We start from the raw sequence: 22,527 nt of genomic DNA on the forward strand, positions 1-22,527 counted from the left end.
TGTTATGCTGCCCATAGACTTCTATTATGACGGATCAAAACAGAATGCCTCTTACAGGCTTCAATTTGATTTCCGTCTTATAGATTCCGTTATAACCATGGTAGAACGGAAACCAGTAACGGAATTCATACCGTTGATGAAAACCCGGCCTTACAGAGACATTGACATTTTTGTGGGGGTATACCCACTACTGGTGGTGGCTTTTCTTTCAATACATTGAGATGAGGAAATCACCATTGCTGCTTCTACTTAAATGCCCTACTTTCGTGATATATCACTGTAGCGTCAGCCGTTTACGTTTTCCATAAATTTCACCTGAAAGCCATATACACTGCTCAAAAAAATAAAGGGAACACTTAAACAACACAATGTAACTCCAAGTCAATCACACTTCTGTGAAATCAAACTGTCCACTTAGGAAGCAACACTGAGTGACAATCAATTTCACATGCTGTTGTGCAAATGGGATAGACAACAGGTGGAAATTATAGGCAATTAGCAAGACACCCCCAATAAAGGAGTGGTTCTGCAGGTGGTGACCACAGACCACTTCTCAGTTCCTATGCTTCCTGGCTGATGTTTTGGTCACTTTTGAATGCTGGCGGTGCTTTCACTCTAGTGGTAGCATGAGACGGAGTCTACAACCCACACAAGTGGCTCAGGTAGTGCAGCTTATCTAGGATGGCGCATCAATGCAAGCTGTGGCAAGAAGGTTTGATGTGTCTGTCAGCGTAGTGTCCAGAGCATGGAGGCGCTACCAGGAGACAGGCCAGTACATCAGGAGACATAGAGGAGGCTGTAGGAGGGCAACAACCCAGCAGCAGGACCGCTACCTTCGCCTTTGTGCAAGGAGGAACAGGAGGAGCCCTGCAAAATGACCTCCAGCAGGCCACAAATTTGCATGTGTCTGCTCAAACGGTCAGAAACAGACTCCATGAGGGTGATATGAGGGCCCGACGTCCACAGGTGGGGGTTGTGCTTAAAGCCCAACACCGTGAAGGACGTTTGGCATTTGCCAGAGAACACCAAGATTGGCAAATTCGCCACTGGCGCCCTGTGCTCTTCACAGATGAAAGCAGGTTCACACTGAGCACATGTGACAGACGTGACAGAGTCTTGAGGAGCCGTGGAGAGCGTTCTGCTGCCTGCAACATCCTCCAGCATGACCGGTTTGGCATTGGGTCAGTAATGGTGTGGGGTGGCATTTCTTTGGAGGGCCGCACAGCCCTCCATGTGCTCGCCAGAGGTAGCCTGACTGCCATTAGGTACCGAGATGAGATCCTTAGACCCCTTGTGAGACCATATGCTGGTGCGGTTGGCCCTGGGTTCCTCCTAATGCAAGACAATGCTAGACCTCATGTGGCTGGAGTGTGTCAGCAGTTCCTGCAAGACGAAGGCATTGATGCTATGGACTGGCCCGCCCGTTCCCCAGACCTGAATCCAATTGAGCACATCTGGGACATCATGTCTCGCTCTATCCACCAACGTCACGTTGCACCACAGACTGTCCAGGAGTTGGCAGATGCTTTAGTCCAGGTCTGAGAGGAGATCCCTCAGGAGACCGTCCGCCACCTCATCAGGAGCATGCACAGGCGTTGTAGGGAGGTCATACATGCACGTGGAGGCAACACACACTACTGAGCCTCATTTTGACTTGTTTTAAGGACATTACATCAAAGTTGGATCAGCCTGTAGTGTGTTTTTCCACTTTAATTTTGAGTGTGACTCCAAATCCAGACCTCCATGGGTTGAAAAATTTGATTTCCATTTTATTATTTTTGTGTGATTTTGTTGTCAGCACATTCAACTATGTAAAGAACAAAGTATTTCAGAAGAATATTTAATTAATTCAGATCTAGGATGTGTTATTTTTGTGTTCCCTTTATTTTTTTGAGCAGTGTAGAACTGAAATAAAGTGGCCTAAATGGGAGGAAATGCTTAAAACCCCCAAACACTGTGGCGTGTTTATAACCGGGGGATGTGATAAGGTGCTAACAGCAATTCCCAGCAAGAATGCATACAATGGAGGATGTCGGCAGCGGACCACATGCACCACAATGGCATCCTACACAAGATGGGATAATGTGTGGATGCGAATATAACAATACATAAATCACTGAGAAAGGTGCCCACAATGATATGCAGCTGACAACACTGGCCAATCCCTCAGGCTGATGTTAAGAACTGAGAATTTAGCCATTGTATTCCAGTCAGGAACATATCAGAGCCCTGTGCACCATCGTCAAGGTATCTCAGTGTGGCATGGGTTCCTACCACCAGACTACCTACGGTGTGTGAACACGGTCTGAATGGTGCTAAGATACAACTTACAGCCAACCACCCACCTACCTCCATAGTGAGATCACTCAGGCAGTGGGAGAGATGAGAAGGCTGTAAGCCCCGCCTATAATGGGTCATGTGACACAGGTTACTAGGGGCAACAGAATGCAGAGGTGGGACCCGCACCTATCAGACATTGGGGGCATCTCCTTGCGATCCCAGAAAGATTGGAATACCCCTTTAAGAGTCATCCAGTGTTCATTCACATGGTGGATTTTATTTTTATTGGATTTAGCCCGCTTCAGTCCGTGTGCCGTGGTTTCCGTGTCAATAATGTACATGTCAACCGCCTTCTTTCCGCAATGCGGTTATAGAGTCTACCTTCAGAAAAACCGCGTTGTGTGAACTACGGCGCAGAGTTCCATTACAAAGACTGGGAGGTTTATGTTATGAGGTGTGGAGCTGCTGCGCCTGCGCCCCGTGTGCACGTATCGGAGGTTGTAGAATGTTTTAAAAAAAAATTACATATATGACATTTTTATCAAGGTTGGAAACATGCCATAAATGACATCATAATTCCGACCTCACCAGTCACGAGATAATGAGGTCATTACAAGGCACGGTAAGTGTCCCTAGTACTGTCACCTGAGCCGCGACCTCCTCCCCCCGCAGCACGCGGCGATACCTGCAGTCACCAGAACTCCACGGGGTTTCCCCGAGCGACCCGAACGTCACAGAAAGGGGCGGGACCGTGTGGGAGCGAAGGTGGGATCACGTGGTCCGCCAGAGGGCGCGGCTTCGTGGATCATGTGAGAGAGGAGGGGGGCGAAGCGGAGTAACCGGTTCCTGGTTGCCCAGTGGATGAGGAAGTAGCGCGAGCGGCAGACATGGCCTCCCTGTTCAAGAAGAAGACGGTGGACGGTGAGTGGCATGCCCGACCCTGTGTGACCTCCCCCCGTGTCTTTACCACCTGGGCCCCTCACCCTTCCTCTCTGAGGTGTTGTCCTGACTTCTGCCCCCTTTACACGTCTCCCCCTGTGCAGTCTGGGTTGTCACCCGGTGCCCCTGGCCTCACAGGCTGTCAGTGGCGCTCCACCCCTATGACAGTTCTGACTGGTAACTGCCTCCTGGGTCTGGGCCTCCCCTCAGACTGTGGATGTGTATCTGACAGGATTGCCCCATTTTCTGCCCTTGTCCATAGGACTCATCTATTGGGGGCTCAGGAAGACAGTGACCGGGTCCGAAATGGGCGCCATTCCTGTAGACAGAACCACAGCTGGACCTATTGTAGTCACTATATACCTGTGTGTGTGTGTGTATACATTATGTATATATGTGTGTGTATATATATAAATATAAACAAACGCAGCACTTCCAGATGGTGAAACCTGTGTAATCCTTTATTCACCCATGCCACGTTTTGGTCCAAGGGCTTGAGACTGGTCCCAGCAGGCGGACTGAAACGTGGCATGGGTGTATAAAGGATTACACATTTTTCACCATCTGGAAGTTCTGCGTTTGTTTTTTTTATCATATATATATATATATATATATATATATATATATATATATCCGTGGTCGAGTCTGCGCTGCTGGCACTCCTTTCCAGTACCAAGGTGTGCTGCCCTGCCCAGGTACCAAACCGGCAGTGACTGTGCCCACTATCTCTCTATCTCTCTAGTCTTTATCTTCGGTGATCGGTGTCAATTCTCCAGTATTGGTGAAATCTCCTCTTTCAGTCTCCTTTTGACCTTGTACCCTCCTCCCTGTGCCCAGCACTCTACCATGGCACAGCCCTGGCTGTATTCCTGTCACTCAGTGCCCATAGATGTCATTGTGTCTGAAGCTGCGTCTGCTTTCTCGCTGCAGCGTCTGTGTGTCCTCTACCACTGACCCCGAGAGAGCATCCACTTCCTTGTGGGCTTGTTTTGGGGAGGGACGTTGGTGTAATCCGTTTTTTACTTTCTTAATAAAAGCTTTGTTGTATTTCTTCCCGGCCGCGGACCCGTCCTGTGGATGTATCGTCATGTCGCTCCTGTCTGTTAGGAGTAGTAGTAGGTTGTAGTAGGCTTGTGGTGGCTGCAGATGTAGCAGAGCAGAGTTTGTAAGATGGACTCCTCATATCTGTGTGTTACATGGGACTGCAGGAATCAGAGCAGTGACACATTCAGCACTGCTACATCTATCTGTGGGATGCTAGAACCTGTTGTTAACCAGTGTGCACCCCGTGTATGCTGGCAGGTATTTTTCGAACAGTAAGATTTTGGCGAGACGTGTTTCTGTATAGAGATCCTTCTGTCCGGAAGTTCTTCTAACTATTATTTACCCACGTGATACGGCGTGTGACTCGGATCTGATGTCACCAGCTCATCAGGTGACGAAAAAGGGGCAGGGACGAGAACGTGACTCACGGCGACTCACTGAAGGGCTGTGTCAATTTTTCCGATAGCGAATGACGAGCAGAATTATCAGAGAATTACTGGAGAGATGTGGGGATCATTACTGTGCTGGAGTATCCGGCAGTAACGTCTGTGCCCCTGTATTATGGGATGGACCGTGGAATACAGCGCACGCTCCCGTCTACGCTTTACTGTATTACCGCGGCCCCCTGTCATTTCTGGGAGTTTCAGATCATAGTGCGAAGCTTTCACTTTTAGGTGGTGTTTGGGTTGTTGGATATTTTATTTGTGCCGGTGCATTTACTAGAAGGAAGTGTAAAAACCTACATCGGAAAACTCCTCCAATGTGTCATGAAAAACACAGATTTAAGTAATCTTTATAGAGAGAACTATAATGGGGAGAAGGACCAGTTCTCAGACTTCTGCTTCTCCCCCCCGGTGATTCCACTTCTGACTTTGGCTCTAAAAAGTGACAAAACCTGCAGTGGCCCCCCCCCCCCCCAAAATAAAATGCTGGATGTGAATGTGAAACCGGCCTTGAGAGAGCCTTGTGGTCAGCGGTCGGGGTGTTCGGTGCAGGCGTCTGTGACCCTCACCTCTGTAGAAACCGCACGGACACGCGTCTGGGATAGAAATGTCTGCAGCTACCGGCAATCTGCCCGATACTATTCTCCGAGACGGGAACTGTATGAACGGCACTGTCTGAGAGGACGCGTCCCCAGGGGAGCGGAGGGGGTTCAGTAAATCTCATCTCAGATCTGCTAACAACCAGCAATGACGTGAGAAACGCCAGCATGAAACATCGGCTATCGGTGTGGAGTTGGCCGCACGTCTTTTATGTATTTATTATGTTGTAAATGCTAAATCATCAGTCTTTACCTTTTTTGTTGCTGGATAGATAGATGTTAGATAGGAAGAGAGATGGATGTTAGATAGGAAGAGAGATGGATGTTAGATAGGAAGAGAGATGGATGTTAGATGATAGAAAGAAAGAAAGATGGATGATAGAAAGATGGATGATAGAAAGATGGATGGATGATAGATGATTGATAGATGATAGAAAGAAAGATGATAGAAAGAAAGATGGATGGATGGTAGATGATGGATGATAGATGATAGATTGATAGATGATAGAAAGATGGATGGATGATAGAAAGATGGATGGATGATAGAAAGATGGATGGATGATAGATGATGGATGGATGATAGATGATAGAAAGATAGATGATAGAAAGATAGATGATAGAAAGATAGATGATAGAAAGATAGATGGATGGATGATATATCGATAGATAGAAAGATGGATGATAGAAAGATGGATGATAGAAAGATGGATGATAGAAAGATGGATGATAGAAAGATGGATGATAGAAAGAAAGATGATAGAAAGATGGATGATAGAAAGAAAGATGATAGAAAGATGATAGAAAGAAAGATGATAGAAAGAAAGATGATAGAAAGATAGATGATAGAAAGATAGATGGATGATAGATGATAGAAAGATAGATGATGGATGGATGATAGATTGATAGAAAGATAGATGATAGAATATAGATAAAGATAGATGGATGATAGATGTTAGAAGATAGATGGATATTATATGGGAAGATAGATGTTTGATAGATAATATACAGATAAAAGATATTACTGTGTTTCCCCAAAAATAAGACACTGTCTTATATTTATTTTTCCTCAAAAAAAACACACTATGGCTTATTTATCAGGGATCCAGTGAGACCTGGCTCCAGTCTGCACACTGATGCTGAGGAGACTTTTACTTTCCCTTTCTCCCTCAGCTCGCTGTGCACAGAACGACCGGGACCTGACGGGGCGAGCCGACCGCGTTGATGGGGCTGCCTGCAACTCTCCCGTCACCTAGAGATGTGGGGCAGAGGAGACAGCACCTACAGCGGCTGTCACGATGCGGCAGATGAGAAGGGCTGCCCGCGTCTTCTTTACCGCTCTGCGCCGGTACATAGCCACGCCCATCACTATGGCTTATTTTCAGGGTATATCTTATATTGAGGTGTAACACTGTAGATAGGAGAGAGAGGTAGATATTAGAGATGGAGACCTGGGCTGTGATCTCATGATCTGTGATATTACATAGGACGGGGATTATGGAGCCGGATTAGGGCTCATTCATACAGAGGTTTCGCTGTCTCTCTCCAGCACAGGCTTTATCACTGCTGGTGACTCTGCATTCATTTACCCTCTTACATAAGCTTTATGGCCTGCGCTGTAATCTGCCTCCTGTAATGTCAGGATCGCTTGGCTTTCTCCATCACCTTCTATGGTTGCTGCCTGTATAATGTGAATGTGGTCCTTGTTTTATCCGGCTGCTCCCTCTAGTGGAAAGTCTTGGTACTACAGTGTCTCTCCAGGGCGGACTCGTGTTCCTAATTCACAACTCTCTTCTCCTTATGGAACGTCTTCTGTGCATGTATTCCATCCCCGGACGCTGTACGGTGTATTACTACCGGCTGACGTTCCTTTATAGGACTGCCCCGGCCGTATACCTGGCAGTGATGTATTATGCACCATGTCTGACCCGTATTCCTAGTGAGATGGTGGCAGATGTTGGTCTCCGGAGAGCTGTGGACGGATGGGTCTCTGTGGTGTCCTACATGATGACATTTTATTACCAGGGACACACACATTAGATAGGTGACCGGCTGAGCATGCATGTGTCCTGAGCAGGGACATTGGGGAAACCTCTTACTGGAGCATGTTGTAATCCTATGTGCCCAATCCTTATCTTCCCCCAATATCTGCTGTCGGGGAATAATCGGGAGGCCCCCAAAGAAGATGGTGAGCGTCTCCTGCCATCGGATTCAGCCAACTATTGTATACCATGGGGGAGATGTATCAAACTGGTGTAACGTAGAACTGGCTTTGTTGCCCATAGCAACCAATCAGATTCCACCTTTCATGTTTCACAGCTCCTTCGGCAAATAAAAGGTGGGATCTGATTGGTTGCTATAGGAAACTAAGCCAGTTTTAGTAAATCGCCCCCCCCCCCCCTTCCCCAATATATACAGACAAAATAGACGACTAATATGTCAGTGATGGGCTCTTCTGGCTTGTAAATTAGGTCATCAGCTGTGTGCCAACCAGTGCCCCCAGTATATCCTGGCAGGGTGCCATCCTCGCTGTACAGACAAATATGCCGCCTCCTCTCCTACCAGTGCTGCTGTCCCTAAAGGAGGAGCAAGTGTTTGTGGTTGGCAGCCCTCCCACTCTGCTGCGTCGGACCACTTAGGATTGGCAGCCCCTCTATAAGTGGGCACAGCACTGCCATAGTCGCACATTTATGCATCGTCTGGCTCCACTGAACGCAGAACTACCAGTTATAACGAGTTCGAGGATATGCAGAGAAGAGACGCCGGGATTCATCATCCAGGATCATGGAAAACGGCCTGGAAAGTTGTTCCTCATGGATAACCTACTGAGGGGGGCGGCAGCAGGGCACCGCGCTTCTTATTTGTCTTCTTGACTGAGGATTTCTCCCTCCAAACGACAGATTTCTCAAAGTGTCTAAAAGAAAATCTCCTTGTTGTCCCATACCAACCAATCACAGCTCAGCTCTCATTTCTTCTGTTCTTGTAAAATGAAAGCTGTGCTGTGATTGGTTGATGTGGGCAACAAAACATTCTTCTTTTAGACACTTTGATAACTCTGCTATATCTGTATTACTTATACAGTGTGACGGCTGATCGGAGGCTCTCTCTTCACTCCAGTTGGGGGTGTTAACCCTTTTGGGCGTAGATTAAGGCCACTTTCACTCAGCGTTTGGTCCGTGATATTAGTGTGAGCCCAGGTGCAGGTTAGAGGCACAGAACGGGGGCAGATATTTCCATTACATCCCATCTCTGTCTCCTGGTTTTGCCTGGAAATCGCTGTCTGTGGAAGCGGCCCGAGGGATTTCTCACCATTCGGCACTGTTGTTCCGGCTTCTTCTGAACAGGTGGACGTTCTCTTATTCTTTCTCATAAATGACGTGTCCCTGATGTTCATGCAGCTCTTTATTATCAGGAATCTGCATTGTGAAAAGTGGTTGTAATTGGGATTACGCAGCACGTTTTAAAGGGTGAAATATGTATTTAAAGGCAGAGTTAAGGCTGGGTTCACACTGGCATCACGTTTTGGCTCAGGATGCGTCCCGGGTGCATTGCGGCTAACCCGCGCGTGTAGGTACCCAATTGCAGTCGGTTTTGATTGCGTTCCGTCGTTCAGTTTTTATCGCGCGGGTGCAATGCGTTTTGCACGCGCGTGATAAAAAACTGAATGTGGTACCCAGACCCGAACTTCTTCACTGAAGTTCAGGTTTGGGTTCAAGGTTGTGTAGATGTAATTATGTAACCATGTTATAATGGAAAATAATAGCATTCTTTAATACAGAATGCTTAGTACAAGGTCAATTGAGGGTTAAAAAATACAAAAAAATTAACTTACCCCCTCCTCTTGATTGCATAGTTGCCAATGTTATAAGAGAAACCATATTATACCAACCAATATAACCATGTTATAAGAGAAAATAATACAGTGAATAGACTGTCATCTTAGCAACCACCGTATCCGCGCACGTTCGTGTGCAGGAGGCCTTAATGGGATTTGTACGAATTTACTTTTTATGTTGACCGCCTTTAAAGGCTGAAGTCACACATGCAGTTTTTGGTGCAGGTTTTGAACCACATTAGATCCAAAAATAAGGAAAATTATAAAGTTAAGTTAACCCCTTCCCAACCAGCGACATAATAGTACGGCACAGCGGAACGTGACTTGCCACCCAGCGCCGTACTATTACGGCACAACGAACACCCGGCCCCCGGGCGTAATCGCTCGGGAACCGGGGTGTGATGGCTGCTCTGCTGAGCAGGCCGCCATGTTGGCTAAGGGCTGGGGAAGATATTTCCGCCCCCCTGCAGCCCCGATTCCCTACACATGCGCATCACAGCTCCGGCTGTGATACGGAGCTGCAGGGGGTGTCATCTGGAGGTGACCGGTGCTGAACAAGTCATCACCTGTCTCCGAGGTCAGGCAGGAGACACCAGTGTTTTGGGTCCCCTCCCAGTGCTGCTATTGGCTGGAACAACGCTCCAGCCAATGGCAGCACTATAGCTGCACAGGAAGAGGCAGAACTTCCCTGCTTGCAGCCCTTCTAGCTGGTGACTTCTGTGTCTTTCTGTGCTGCTTACTTCACTTTTAACCCCTTTTCTGCTGAAAAGAAGAAAGAACATCTGGAATAGCTGCACAGATTTTTTTATATTTTTTTTTCATTTGCAGCTTTTCCAGATTCCTAAACGTCCCTTCCCCCATCCACCTAGCCCCCTGCCACCCTTTTCTTTTTTAATTTTTTTGCCAATTTCTTTTTTTTTGTTAAAAAAAACTTACCGTATATATAAGCTAAATTTTTAGCCAGTGTTCACTGTAGTGAATTTTTATACTACAGTTTTTGCACACATGAGCTGCGTGCGTGCTGCAGAGCACCGATCAGTAGTGTGCTCAGTAGCATCTGCACATTTTAGAGGTTTTGTTTTTTTACATTTTTGGTGTGAAAAAAGACCTGTTCGTGGTAGAGTTGCATTTTGCAACCACTGAGCACCGATCAGTAGTGTCCGTTACTGATCGCTTCTGCTCAGTTTGCACTGCAAGTTTTTAAAAAAAATTTTTTGCAGAAATATATATATTTTTTTATAACTTTTTCTTCTAAATTTTAATTTCAAATTTATTACAAGCCCCTTCCTGTGTGAAAACACTACATACACACCCCTCACACTAAATAAAGGTTTACACATTTCACACATCACACCCCAATAAAATAAAAATGTCCCATTCATCCCGAGTGTACTCAGCTGAAGACGCATTCGCCATCCTTGCCTCCGATACAGAGTCTGCCAGTGAGGGAGAAGAGGATGCCACTTTCCTCTACTCCTCTACCCCTTCATCATCATCATCATCTGCTGATGAGGGACCCTCTAGAAGGCGCCCCAGGGTCCCCCTGAGAATTATCAGCCCCAAATTACTGAGTTTGTGGGCAACTCAGGAATTCAGATAGACTGTGCGGGCTTCACTGAAATAGATATATATTTTTTTTAAATCAATTTCTCTGCTGATTTTATAAAGTTGATGGTAACCCAAACAAATTTATACGCCCAGCAATTTATTTCCCAGCACCCTACATCGCCATACGCTAGACCCCAATGTTGGACCCCAGTAAATGCAGCAGAGATGATGACCTTTTGGGGGCTCTTGCTGCATATGGGCCTAGTAAAAAACCCAAAGATTAATCAGTATTGGAGTGCGGACGTCTTGTACCACACTCCAATTTACAGTAATACCATGGCCCGTAATAGATTCGAGTCGATTCTGAAATCTTTGCATTACAATGATAATGCACAGTGTCTGCCCCCAAATAACCCAGCATTTGATCGGCTTTTTAAAATTGGGCCCAGCCTTGACCACTTCAGCACCAAGTTTGCTGAAGTGTGCACCCCAGAACAAAATATCTGTATAGATGAATCCCTGTTACATTTCAAGGGGAGGGTAAGATTCCGCCAGTACCTGCCCAGCAAGCAAGCAAGGTATGGCATAAAAATGTATAAGCTCTGTGAGTAACTCCGGGTACACCTATAGGCTTCGGGTTTATGAAGGCAAGGACACCCGATTGAACCCCCAGAATGCCCCCCTCCCCCCCATCCTAGGAGTAAGTGGGAAGATTGTGTGGGACTTACTGCACCCACTGCTGGATAAAGGTTACCACCTCTGTGTGGATAACTATTATACCAGCATACCCCTATTCATGTCCCTAACTGCCAGAGGTACTGTGGCTTGCAGCACAGTGCACAAAACTCAGAGAGGCCTCCCTAGATCCCTGGTAGGGCAACCACTGAGAATGGGTGAAAGTAGGGCTCTCCTCCATGAGAACATGCTGGTGGTTAAGTACAAGGACAAGTGGGACATCCTTGTACTGACCACCATTCACAGTAACACCAGCTCCCCTGCCGCTGTACGTGGTACCACTACCACTGTCCCCAAACCAGACTGCATTGTGGACTACAACAGGCACATGGGAAGGGTGGATCTTTCAGATCAAGTTCTGAAGCCCTACAGTGCCACACGAAAAACAAAAGTGTGGTACAAAAGGCTGGCCGCGCACATTGTACAGATGGCGATGTACAATGCGTACGTGCTATATAAGTCTAGCGGACACACAGGGACATTTCTTCACTTTCAAGGAGTGGTGATCAAGGCTATAATTCTTCCAAACCAAGCAGAAGAGGGCCCCAGTACTTCTGTAAGTCACAGTGGCCGTGTTGTACCAGGACATTTCCCAGCTGAAGTCCCCCAGACAGCAAGAAAGGGAAGGACCCAAAAAAGATGCAAAGTGTGTTCAAATAGGGGTATTAGGAAGGACACCATTTACCACTGCGAAACCTGGCCTGTGCATGCAGGAGTGTATTAAAATATACCACACATCCATGGAGTATTAATTTAATTTCATCCTTTATGCTCCCTGTAATATTTCCACTTTATATCTCTGATTTAGTCCACCTCACTTGCATATCCACTTTCTAACAACCACTACATACTACAAACGTTAGGTGAAAAGTACCCTTTCCACCCCTTAAAATGTTCGTAATGGGGTCACTTGTTCGGGTTTTTCATTTCTGGGGACCTCAGGAATTTATTTAATGTGACATGGCAGCTAAAATACATGTCTGCCAATTCAGGTCAGCAAAATCCATATTTAGCTGTTTGACTCTAGAGCCATGCGATTCACCCATACGTCATTTTTTAAGCACATATGGGGTGTTGGCGTATTCGGGGGGAAATGGGGAACAAAATGTGGGGTGCATTTTGTCCTGTTTTCCCTTGTGAAAGTGAAAAATGTGGGTGTAAAGCAACTTTTTCTGGAAAAAATTGAAATTTTTCATTTTCACAGCCAAGCGTTTCCTAATTCTGTGAAACGCCTGATGGGTCAAAGTGCTCACTACACACCTTGAAATATTCCATGAGGGGTGTAGTTTCTGGAATGGGGTCACTTTTTGGGGGTTTTCACTATAGGGCCACCTCCAAGGTGTCTTCATATGTGACATAGCTCCCAATTACCATTCCAGCTAAATCTGATCTCCAAAAGCCATATGGTGCTCCTTCCACTCTAAAGCCTGCTGTGCGCCCATACATCAGTTTTTGAGCACATAAGGGGTTTTTCTGTAAACTTCTGATTCAGGGTAATAGATTTTGAGTTTTGTTTGTCTGTTAACCCTTGATGTGTTGCAGAAAAAATGGATTAAAATTTAAAATCAAAAAATTTTGCTGGAAAATATCTAGGAAAGACGTATGCTTCTTCCTGCTGTATTCACTTCTGGCTTTGGCTTAAAGGGGTATTCCCATCTTGCTGATTCTTCCTCACCTGCAGCCAGCTCTGCTGTTCACCTCCTGGTTTCCTGCTTCTAAGGCTGGGTGGGCTTAGGCAGTTTGAGTGAAGGCCGGCCACACCTCCTTATGACATCACACTGAGAACTCAGTCCTTATAGTATGAGTCATCAGTCTGGCAGCCTGCAGCATCTGAGAAGCCCATCCCTCCTGCTGGGGAATCATCACTCAGAGAGCAATGGTAGGTGAGCTCAGTGTACAGTAACATGTTGCTGTCATGCATTCTAAGGGTACTTTCACACTAGCGTTTTTGTTTTCCGCTATTGAGTTCTGTCCTAGGGGCTCAAACCCGGGAAAGAGCTGATCAGTTTTATCCTAATGCATTCTGAATGGAGAGCAATCCGTTCAGGATGCATCAGTTCAGTCCCTCTTACGTTTTTTGGCATGCGCAGACCTTTAAGAATGAGTTCAAAATAAATACCGTATCCGTTTTTCCAGATGACAACAGGAAAGACAGATCCGGTATTGCAATGCATTTGTGAGATGGATCCGCATCCAGAGCCGTCTCTCAAATGCATCCGTTTGCGTCCAGATTGCCTGTCGGAATCCTCTGCCGCAAGTGTGAAAGTAGCCTAATACACACAACACCAATATAACCAAGTGCACCACTAATTCATAGAAAATCAATAATCTTTATTCATGACCAAAATTACATAAATACGCACAATGTCAATGCGGTTAAAAGGACCACACGTCGTGTAAACACTCACATGCGGTACATTATCCCTAAAATAATCCTGTAAACGCCCAAAACCCCAGTCATATGTCTATAAATAATTCAGGAAATCCATAGAATGACATAAATGCAATGCATAAGACAGCAGGCTAGAAAGGAGATCAGGAAAGAATACATAATATATACTGTCGTCGCAAAATCTACGACACAACTTCTTCTTTTGTGTGGCTCCAAATCAGTTAGAATTATAAGTATGAGCTCATACAGCTTTCTCTAATGAGACCAATGCAGGCTGGTATCATGGAAAATATCTCATCCTTTATTTCAGTTACATACACTTATATAGGCAACATGAGGTAGACAAATGGGTGGTCCTAGATGCAAGTTTATTGGCTCTGTGACAAAAAGGGAGTAGTTTACTAACTTTATTCCTGAGTTGATTGGCACATTTGAAAAATAGCAACTTAACTCCTCCTTTCTTTCACTAATTGATCTTAGAACAAAGAGAATGTACATGAGGCACCTAATTGACATTTACCATCTAGTGGAGACAAATGTGTACTACAGGAGAAGTTAAAATCTTGACTCTCACAAATCCCTCCTTTTTGCGGTAAATAGATACAAGATGAATAAGCAATGTGAGGTACTCTCCCAACGCCCTAAACGGCGAAGAGCTGGACTTTCCTTATTGCTTCACCAGGTCCCCCCAACTCCCTTTCTCACAATACCGACCGCAAGTGGTGCTGCCACCCGTGACTCACAAGGGCGAAATCCCGTCGGGGGCGGAAGAAGCCGTGTGGTGAAACGCGCGTCGGGGAGTCACGGTTGCGTTTGGTTATATTGGTGTTGTGTGGCTCATGTTCCACTCACTTTTTCCATACTCTTATGAGTATAGGTGTACTGAAGTACCCTAATACAGTTTTGCACACAAAATCTAAGTCTTATCTTTTACAAATCCATTCTGTGCAGCAAAAACTATAATTCCATATTCTACATTAGCCCAAAAGCATGTCAGCTAGTAGACTTATAATCTGTGCTTTTGACTCCCATAAAACATGACCAACCCCCACCCCCCAGCACTGATGCAGACTTGTTTCCATTACAGCTGTACTCCAGTTGTGTATAAACCTTACACCATGTGTCTGTATAGATGCATGTATAGCTCAGCTACATCTGTCTTCACCAGTTACCTAACATTACTTTGGCTGAATGGCTTCCTATACAGCTCTGCTACACCTTTATTCCACTACCACGGTGTCTGAACTGCCTCATATACAGCTCTGCTACATCTGTCTTCCACTACCCCACTAGCACTGTGTCTGAACAGCTTCATATACAGCTCTGCTTCATCTGTCTGTTTTCCACTTCACCACCATGACGGCCCAGAGAGATTGACCCCTGACCTCTGTAGGGGCAGGAACAGAGATAGGTTTAAAAGGACCCCTCCCACCACCATTCACCAGTGTGTTCCTGCCCCTATAGCGGCCAGGACAGAGTAAAGTCCTCTCTGGCTTTCAGGGAGGTGAAGTGGACCTCGTTTTATTATTTTTAAGTACCTGGGTGACCGCATCGGTGGTGTTCCTTGCCTCCCTTGCGGGTCCTTTTCACCCAGAGATGCGTCCCCTGCTCTCCGGCGGACTTTGTTCCTAAGCTGACAGGGAGACGCCGGGGTCACGCTCCCTGTGTGGGAAGCCTGCCCTGAGCTGCCGCTGAGTCGCCTGCCTCCAGGGAGGTAGCCGACCGGAAAGACGCTCAGCGCTGTCGCGCGCTTCTGACGTCACTTCCAGGCCGCCGGCGGAACCCGGAAGTAGACGGAGCTCCTATAAAAAATGGCACCTTCCCGTTGCGCTCTCTGCAATCGTGCTCTGACCGGAACATGTCGGACCAGGAGAAGGAGCCACAGCAGCAGCAGGAGCAGACCGCTCCCGAGCGCCCCTGCGTGAGTAGCCCACCTGGGCAAAACGGCAGCTTCACAGGTGGCAGGGGGGGGGGGGGGGGATGTGTGCTTAGAGTTAACCGCTTTTCCCCTCCCCCTGGTGTGTCTGCTGGTATACTGCATCAAATTATGCTCCTATACTAGTCTGACATAAATTTAATGGGCTGCCTCTCTCACTTTAGGCCAAACTTACCTTAAAAAAAGGAAAAAGGACCGCCAAATGCATCCAGTGCTCCGTCAGGCTTCCTGAGGACTATACTAAAAAGCTTTGCAAGCATTGCATTTCTAAAATAGTGAGAGACGAACAGCCCTCAATTATGCAGGAGTTTAGATCCATGATTCAGGAGGAGGTTAGGTCCTCACTGGCCTCCCTCCGTGAGGATTCCAGGGGGATCCGCCCACCTAAAAGACCCAGGGGGGCGGACATTCCCTCTGACTCCGAGGATTTAGAAGATGATGCCTCATCCTCTAGAAAAGAGGACGACGACCCCCTTTCTGAAGGAGAGATCGTAGAGGACTCTAGGAAATTTTTCTTCACTCCCAGTGAAATGAGTGACCTTTTAAAGGCGGTCAGGGATACCATGGGGGTGGAGGACATTCAGCAACCCCACACAGTTCAGGAAGAGATGTTTGGGGGATTGAGGGTCAAACGCTCCAGGGTATTCCCCATAAACGGAAACATTAAGGAGATGGTGATGGATGAATGGGCCCATCCTGAAAAGAAGCTAGGAATTTCCAAAGAGTTCAGAAACCGCCTTGTATTTGACCCGTCAGACTCAAAAATTTTTGACGAGGTCCCTAGAATTGACGTCCAGGTGGCGAAAGTCAATAAGAAAACCTCACTTCCATTTGAAGACTCCTGTCAGTTAAGGGACACTATGGAAAGGAAGGCGGACAGCTTATTAAAAAGGTCCTGGGAGGCAGCCATGTTTAGTGTCAAGACAAACATAGCCGCTACTTCAGTCGCCAGGTCTATGTACCTGTGGCTGAATGAGTTAGAGGGTCATCTAAGCAGTAAAACTCCCAGGGAACAGATACTAGACTCTATCCCCTTGCTAAAGTCTGCCACGGGTTTCTTAGCGGACGCTTCCGCAGAGACAATTAGATTTTCAGCCAAGGATGCAGCCTTGTCCAATGCGGCCCGAAGGGCACTTTGGATGAAATCTTGGTCGGGAGACATCTCTTCCAAGATGAAGCTGTGTTCTATAGCCTTCTCGGGTGAATACGTGTTTGGTCCCGTATTAGACACGATCCTCGAGAAGGCTACTGATAAAAAGAAGGGGTTCCCTGAGGATAGGACCCCTAAAAAGAAACCCTCCTTTCGTGGTCAATATGCCCAGAATAGTTCCTTTCGTGGAAAGGGAAAAACCGGACGTTGGAGTTACCCAAAAGGGGGGAGGGGTAGAGGGTACCTCCTTAATCCCCAAAACAAGGGTGGCGAGAAACAGTGACGCCAGGATAGGGGGAAGACTATCCCAACATTTTGCTCAGTGGCAGCAGACTTCTCCGAGCCTCTGGGCGCAAGATCTTGTCAAGTCGGGATACAGGATAGAGTTATCTTCCCCCCCTCCAGATGTATTTCTGATTTCTCACCACCCTTCTCCTTTTCAGCACAGCCAGATCTGGAAGGAGGTCCAGAATCTCCTGGACCTGGGAGTAGTAATTCCGGTTCCCGTGCCTCAACGGGGGCGGGGGTTCTACTCCAGCCTTTTCTTGGTAAAAAAACCGGGGGGCTCCTTCCGCATGATCATAAACCTCAAGAGGCTAAACAAATTTGTGATCTACAAAAGGTTCAAGATGGAATCTTTAAATTCTACCATCCCCTTAATTCAAAGGGACGCGTCCCTCTGTACAATCGACCTGAAGGACGCATATTATCATGTTCCCATTCACTCCCAGTCTCAGAAGTTCCTGCGTTTTGCAGTAAGGGATCACAAAGGGTCTGTTCACCACTTCCAGTTCGTGGCTCTCCCCTTCGGGCTGGCTTCAGCCCCAAGGATTTTCACGAAGCTGGTGGTAGAGATGGTCGCCTCCCTGAGACCTCAGGGGGTGACGGTCGTTCCTTATCTAGACGACTTTCTACTAATTTCAAACACGGTGGATCAATCTATAGCAGATCGAGAAACCTTCTGTTCCCTTCTGACATATCTAGGCTGGGTTATAAACCTAAAAAAGTCATCCCTAGTTCCGAATACCAGGGTAAAGTTCCTGGGGGTTTTGCTGGATTCGGAAAAACAAACTACCTTCCTTCCAGCAGAAAGAATCCAGAACCTACAGTCCTCAATCAGGGCCTTCCTGAGACGTCGCTCCTTCTCGTTCAGAGAAACGATGAGCCTTTTAGGTCAGATGACAGCCTGCATCGTAGCAGTCCCGTGGTGCCAGGCCCATTACAGAGCCCTTCAGTCCTGGCTTCTAAGAAAATGGGACAAAAATCTGACCTCTTTAGACAGGAAGATCCTGATCCCGGGCCACATAAAATCTTCAGTCCGGTGGTGGCTTCAAACAAAAAATTTAAAAAAAGGCATGGTCTGGTTCAAGACCCCGGCAGTACATATTCAGACCGACGCCAGCCTAAAAGGGTGGGGCGCAAAAATCTACTCCAATCTCTACCAGGGAGACTGGCCTCTAGAAATTGCAGCTCAGTCCTCCAACTACAGGGAGCTCAGGGCAGTTTGGGAAACAATACGAGCAGCTGCTCCAAAACTAAGGAACCAACATATAAAGGTCTATTCAGACAATGTAACGACCGTGTCCTACCTCAAGCATCAGGGGGGCACACGGTCTCAAAAACTGGAAGGTCTGTCCAGAAAAATCTTCCTCTGGGGGGAAAAAAATGTAAGATCAATATCGGCAGTTCATTTAAAAGGAAGCCTAAACTGTGCGGCGGACTTCCTCAGCAGGACTACCATAGACCAGGGAGAATGGTCCTTAAACATCGAGATCTTCAATCTGATTGTCCAGAGATGGGGCCTTCCAGTGGTAGATCTCTTCGCTACAAAGATAAACACAAAGGTATCAACCTTTTGCTCCCTAAACCCAAGGGACAGGCCCCTAACGATCGACGCCTTCTCCCTGCACTGGGACTGGGATCTTGCATATGCCTTCCCCCCGTTCCCATTAATCCCAAGGGTTCTACAAAAAATCATCAGGGACAGAGCCAGAGTCATCCTGGTCACCCCGTACTGGCCCAAGAGAAGCTGGTTCTCGATTCTAGCCAAGCTCTCCCCACAGGAAGCATTTATTCTCCCAGCAAGAAGGGATATCCTGATCCAGGGGCCGGTTCTCCATCCTCATCCGGAAATCTTCAAACTCTCGGCCTGGATCCTGAGTCCAACCTCCTGAGACAGAGAGGTCTCTCTGAGGGGGTTATATCTACCTTGAAGGCCAGCAGAAAAAAGGTGACTAACGCCATTTATTTTAAAATCTGGAAAAGATTCTGCACCTGGTCAGGCAACGAGGCCCCAGACCAAACCAGACCAAATATACAGAAAATTCTGGATTTCCTTCAAAAGGGACTAGAATTAGGGTTAAGTCCTTCCACCCTGAGAGTCCAGGTCTCAGCGCTTAGTGCCTATTTCGATTCCGAATTAGCCAGCCATAGATGGATCCAAAGATTCCTGAGGTCCGCAGCCAGAATAAGACCATCTCTCAGATCAAAGGTGCCTACCTGGGACTTAAACATTGTCCTTAGAGGACTCACAGGTCCACCCTACGAACCCGTGGACGCATGTTCCTTGAAGAATCTTTCTCAGAAGGTGGCTTTTCTTATAGCCATAACATCGGCAAAAAGACTGAGTGAGATTCAGGCATTGTCAATCAGACAACCATATCTCACAATACAGGAGGATCGTATTACCTTGAGGTTAGACCCGACATTTTTGCCAAAGGTAGTAACAGACTTCCATAGAAACCAGGAGATCATTCTTCCCTCCTTTTGTGTGAATCCTAAGAATCCTGGAGAGGAACGTTTCCATACCCTGGACGTCAAACAAACGGTACTAAAATACCTAGAGGTCACCAGAGACCTGAGGAAGGTGGACAACTTACTAGTGCTCTTCTGTGGTAAAAATAAGGGGAAGGCAGCTTCCAGATCTACCATTGCCCGATGGGTAAAACAGACTATTACAGACTGTTACAAGATCGAGGGCATCAATTGTCCAGAAGTCATCCGGGCTCACTCCACAAGAGCTATATCTGCCTCTTTCGCTGAAAGGGCAGGCGCTTCCCTAGATCAAATATGCCGGGCTGCAACTTGGTCAAATGTAAACACCTTCATTAAACATTATAGGCTTGACTTATCCAGGTCTTCCGACCTCGCATTTGGTCGCAAGGTCCTACAGGCCGTTGCCCCACCCTAAGACGTATATAATCTGTTATGTCTCTCTGGGCCGTCATGGTGGTGAAGTGGAAAGCCGGAATTAGACTTACCGGTAATTCATTTTCCACGAATCCACCATGACGGCATGATATCCCGCCCTATATATATAAAAAAAAAAAAAAAAAAAGGAAAATTTTTTTTTTTCCAATGACTTGGTATGAGTTAATACCAAAAAAAAAAAAAAAAAAAAAAAAAACACTTGGAGTTGTTTCACTCGTAACCGGTGGTTGTAGCACTATAATCTGGAACTCACTGGTGAATGGTGGTGGGAGGGGTCCTTTTAAACCTATCTCTGTTCCTGCCCCTACAGAGGTCAGGGGTCAATCTCTCTGGGCCGTCATGGTGGATTCGTGGAAAATGAATTACCGGTAAGTCTAATTCCGGCTTTTCTCTCCCACCAGCACTGAGGCTGAACCGCCGCATATACAGCTCTGGCTCTGCTAAATATGTCTATCTCTTTCTTGCACCAGCACTGTGGGGAAACTGCCTCATATAAAGCTCTGCTACACCCGTCTTCCCTGGATCCCTCTATATACAGCTCTGCTACATCTCTTTTCCCTGAACTGCTCTATATACAGCTCTGCTACATCTAACTTCCACTCCACAATACAGCTCTGCTACATCTGTCTACCCCACTAGCACTGTGTCTGAACCGCCTCCTCTGGATAGATCATCAGCTTCTGATCGGCGGGGTTCCGACACCCGGGACCCCCGCCGATCAGCTGTTTGAGAAGGCAGCGCCGCGGCCTTCTCACTGTTTACCGCTGGCTATCCCTGTGTAATCAGGATTGTGCTGCCAATAATCGGTAGGACAGAATCCGAATGTGTTATCACTCGCACTGCCAGAACATTGGGCAGTGTAATACCACTCCGAATTTACACCATCATTAGTAAATCTGGACCCCTGTGTGTGAAACCGCCCTTAGGGAAGCCAAATGAAACTATCTTACCTACTTTTCTTTGCTTTGCCTTTTCAAGCTTTGTAGCTCTAGTGTTTAAACATGCTGGGAGTTGTAGGTTTCCCAGATGTTGGAGACCACTGCTTTAGGTCATCCTTCATCTGGAAGTCTGGAAATGTTATTTTACACAAATTGCCCTGAAGATCGTTCCCTTTTATAGGTGTAATCATTTATCTGGTTCGGTGGCCCTTTAAGACTAGAAGTGCCCTAATTAGATTTTATTCGCCCCCTGAGCGTAGTTAATCTCTTCTGCTCCCCAATCCAATCTTCATTGCTCGCAGAACCAGAAGGTAAAAGTTGCTTTTTAAGCTATTGGAGTTGAGATTTGGCGTCCCTAAATCTTCCCCTATTAAATTTTCATGTGTGTGTCGTCCCCGTAGCTTCAGATTATTACAATTCTCACTCGTCTGACCCTGGCACGTCTATTGCAAACATTAATGAACTCCTATTGTCTGCAGCCTCTATAGCAGCGGAATTAGAGGATCACACAGAATGGAATCGGACACTTCTATGGGCAGCTTTATTTATTTCCAGTGCCTTCTCTTTCTTACAGATGTAATAAAGGAGCAGAATAAGGAGCTAAGAGGCACGCAGAGGGCCATAACCAGAGACCGCACCGCCTTGGAAAAGCAGGAGAAACAGCTGGTGAGTGAACTGAAGCCTCGCAGAGCTTTTACTGTGAGGACGTATCTCGCCTGCAGTCCTAATCTATCATTGAACGTGTTATTGCAAGGGCTGTACGGAGACAATATGGGATGTGTGCTAATATTAACGGGGCATTGTCAAAGAGATCAGACATACACTACTCACAAAAAGTTAGGGATATCTGGCTTTCATGTGAAATTTGAGGATGACCCTAAAATGCACTCTAACCTTTAGGCCACTTTCAGACGAGCAAGTTTTTCGCGCTCCGGACTCGCAGTGTGAGTATGCAGCAGCCCCCATCCTGACCTCCCTGCACTGCCAGGGTCGCATAGCATTATATTGATTTATGATGCTATGTAACCCGTAGAGCTCTGGAATGTATTGTATAACACTGACATCATTTTGTCAGTGTTAGGCCCCCTGCACACAAACATGTGCTTCCTCTTGCCGTATTGCGGACCGCAATACACGGGTGCCGTTCCGTGGGCATTCCGCATCACTGATGCGTAACCATTCACTTGAATGGGTCCGCGTATCCGGAGCTATGGAACGGAAGCGCTACGGAGTGCTTTCGTGGGGTTTCGTCCCGTACTTCCGTTCCACAAAAAGATAGGACATGTTCTATCTTTTTGCGGAACAGCCGGATCACGGACCCATTAAAGTGAATGGGTCTGCGATCCGCTGTGGCTGCCCCACGGACTGTGTTTGTGCATTGCGACCCACATTTTGCGGGCTGCAGCACAACCACGGGGTGCACACGTTCGTGTGCAGGGGGCCTTATACAATAGAATACATTCCAGACCTCTAAGGGTTAC

General features: G+C 46.8%; 1 protein-coding gene across 2 annotated transcripts in view; it reads left to right on the top strand.

Moving 5' to 3' along the window:
* The first annotated feature begins 3,072 nt into the window (after window positions 1–3,072).
* Window positions 3,073–22,527, top strand: part of CHMP2B (charged multivesicular body protein 2B) — a 34,810-nt gene continuing 15,355 nt past the window's right edge. For both annotated transcript variants that reach the window (XM_040423251.1, XM_040423249.1), the window contains exons 1-2: window positions 3,073–3,201; window positions 21,621–21,712. In XM_040423251.1, the coding sequence (XP_040279185.1) occupies window positions 3,168–3,201; window positions 21,621–21,712 (126 nt within the window). In that variant the 5' untranslated portion in view covers window positions 3,073–3,167. The remainder of the gene's footprint in view (window positions 3,202–21,620; window positions 21,713–22,527) is intronic.

Source organism: Bufo bufo, chromosome 3, assembly GCF_905171765.1.
Source record: "Bufo bufo chromosome 3, aBufBuf1.1, whole genome shotgun sequence".
NCBI lineage: Eukaryota > Metazoa > Chordata > Amphibia > Anura > Bufonidae > Bufo > Bufo bufo.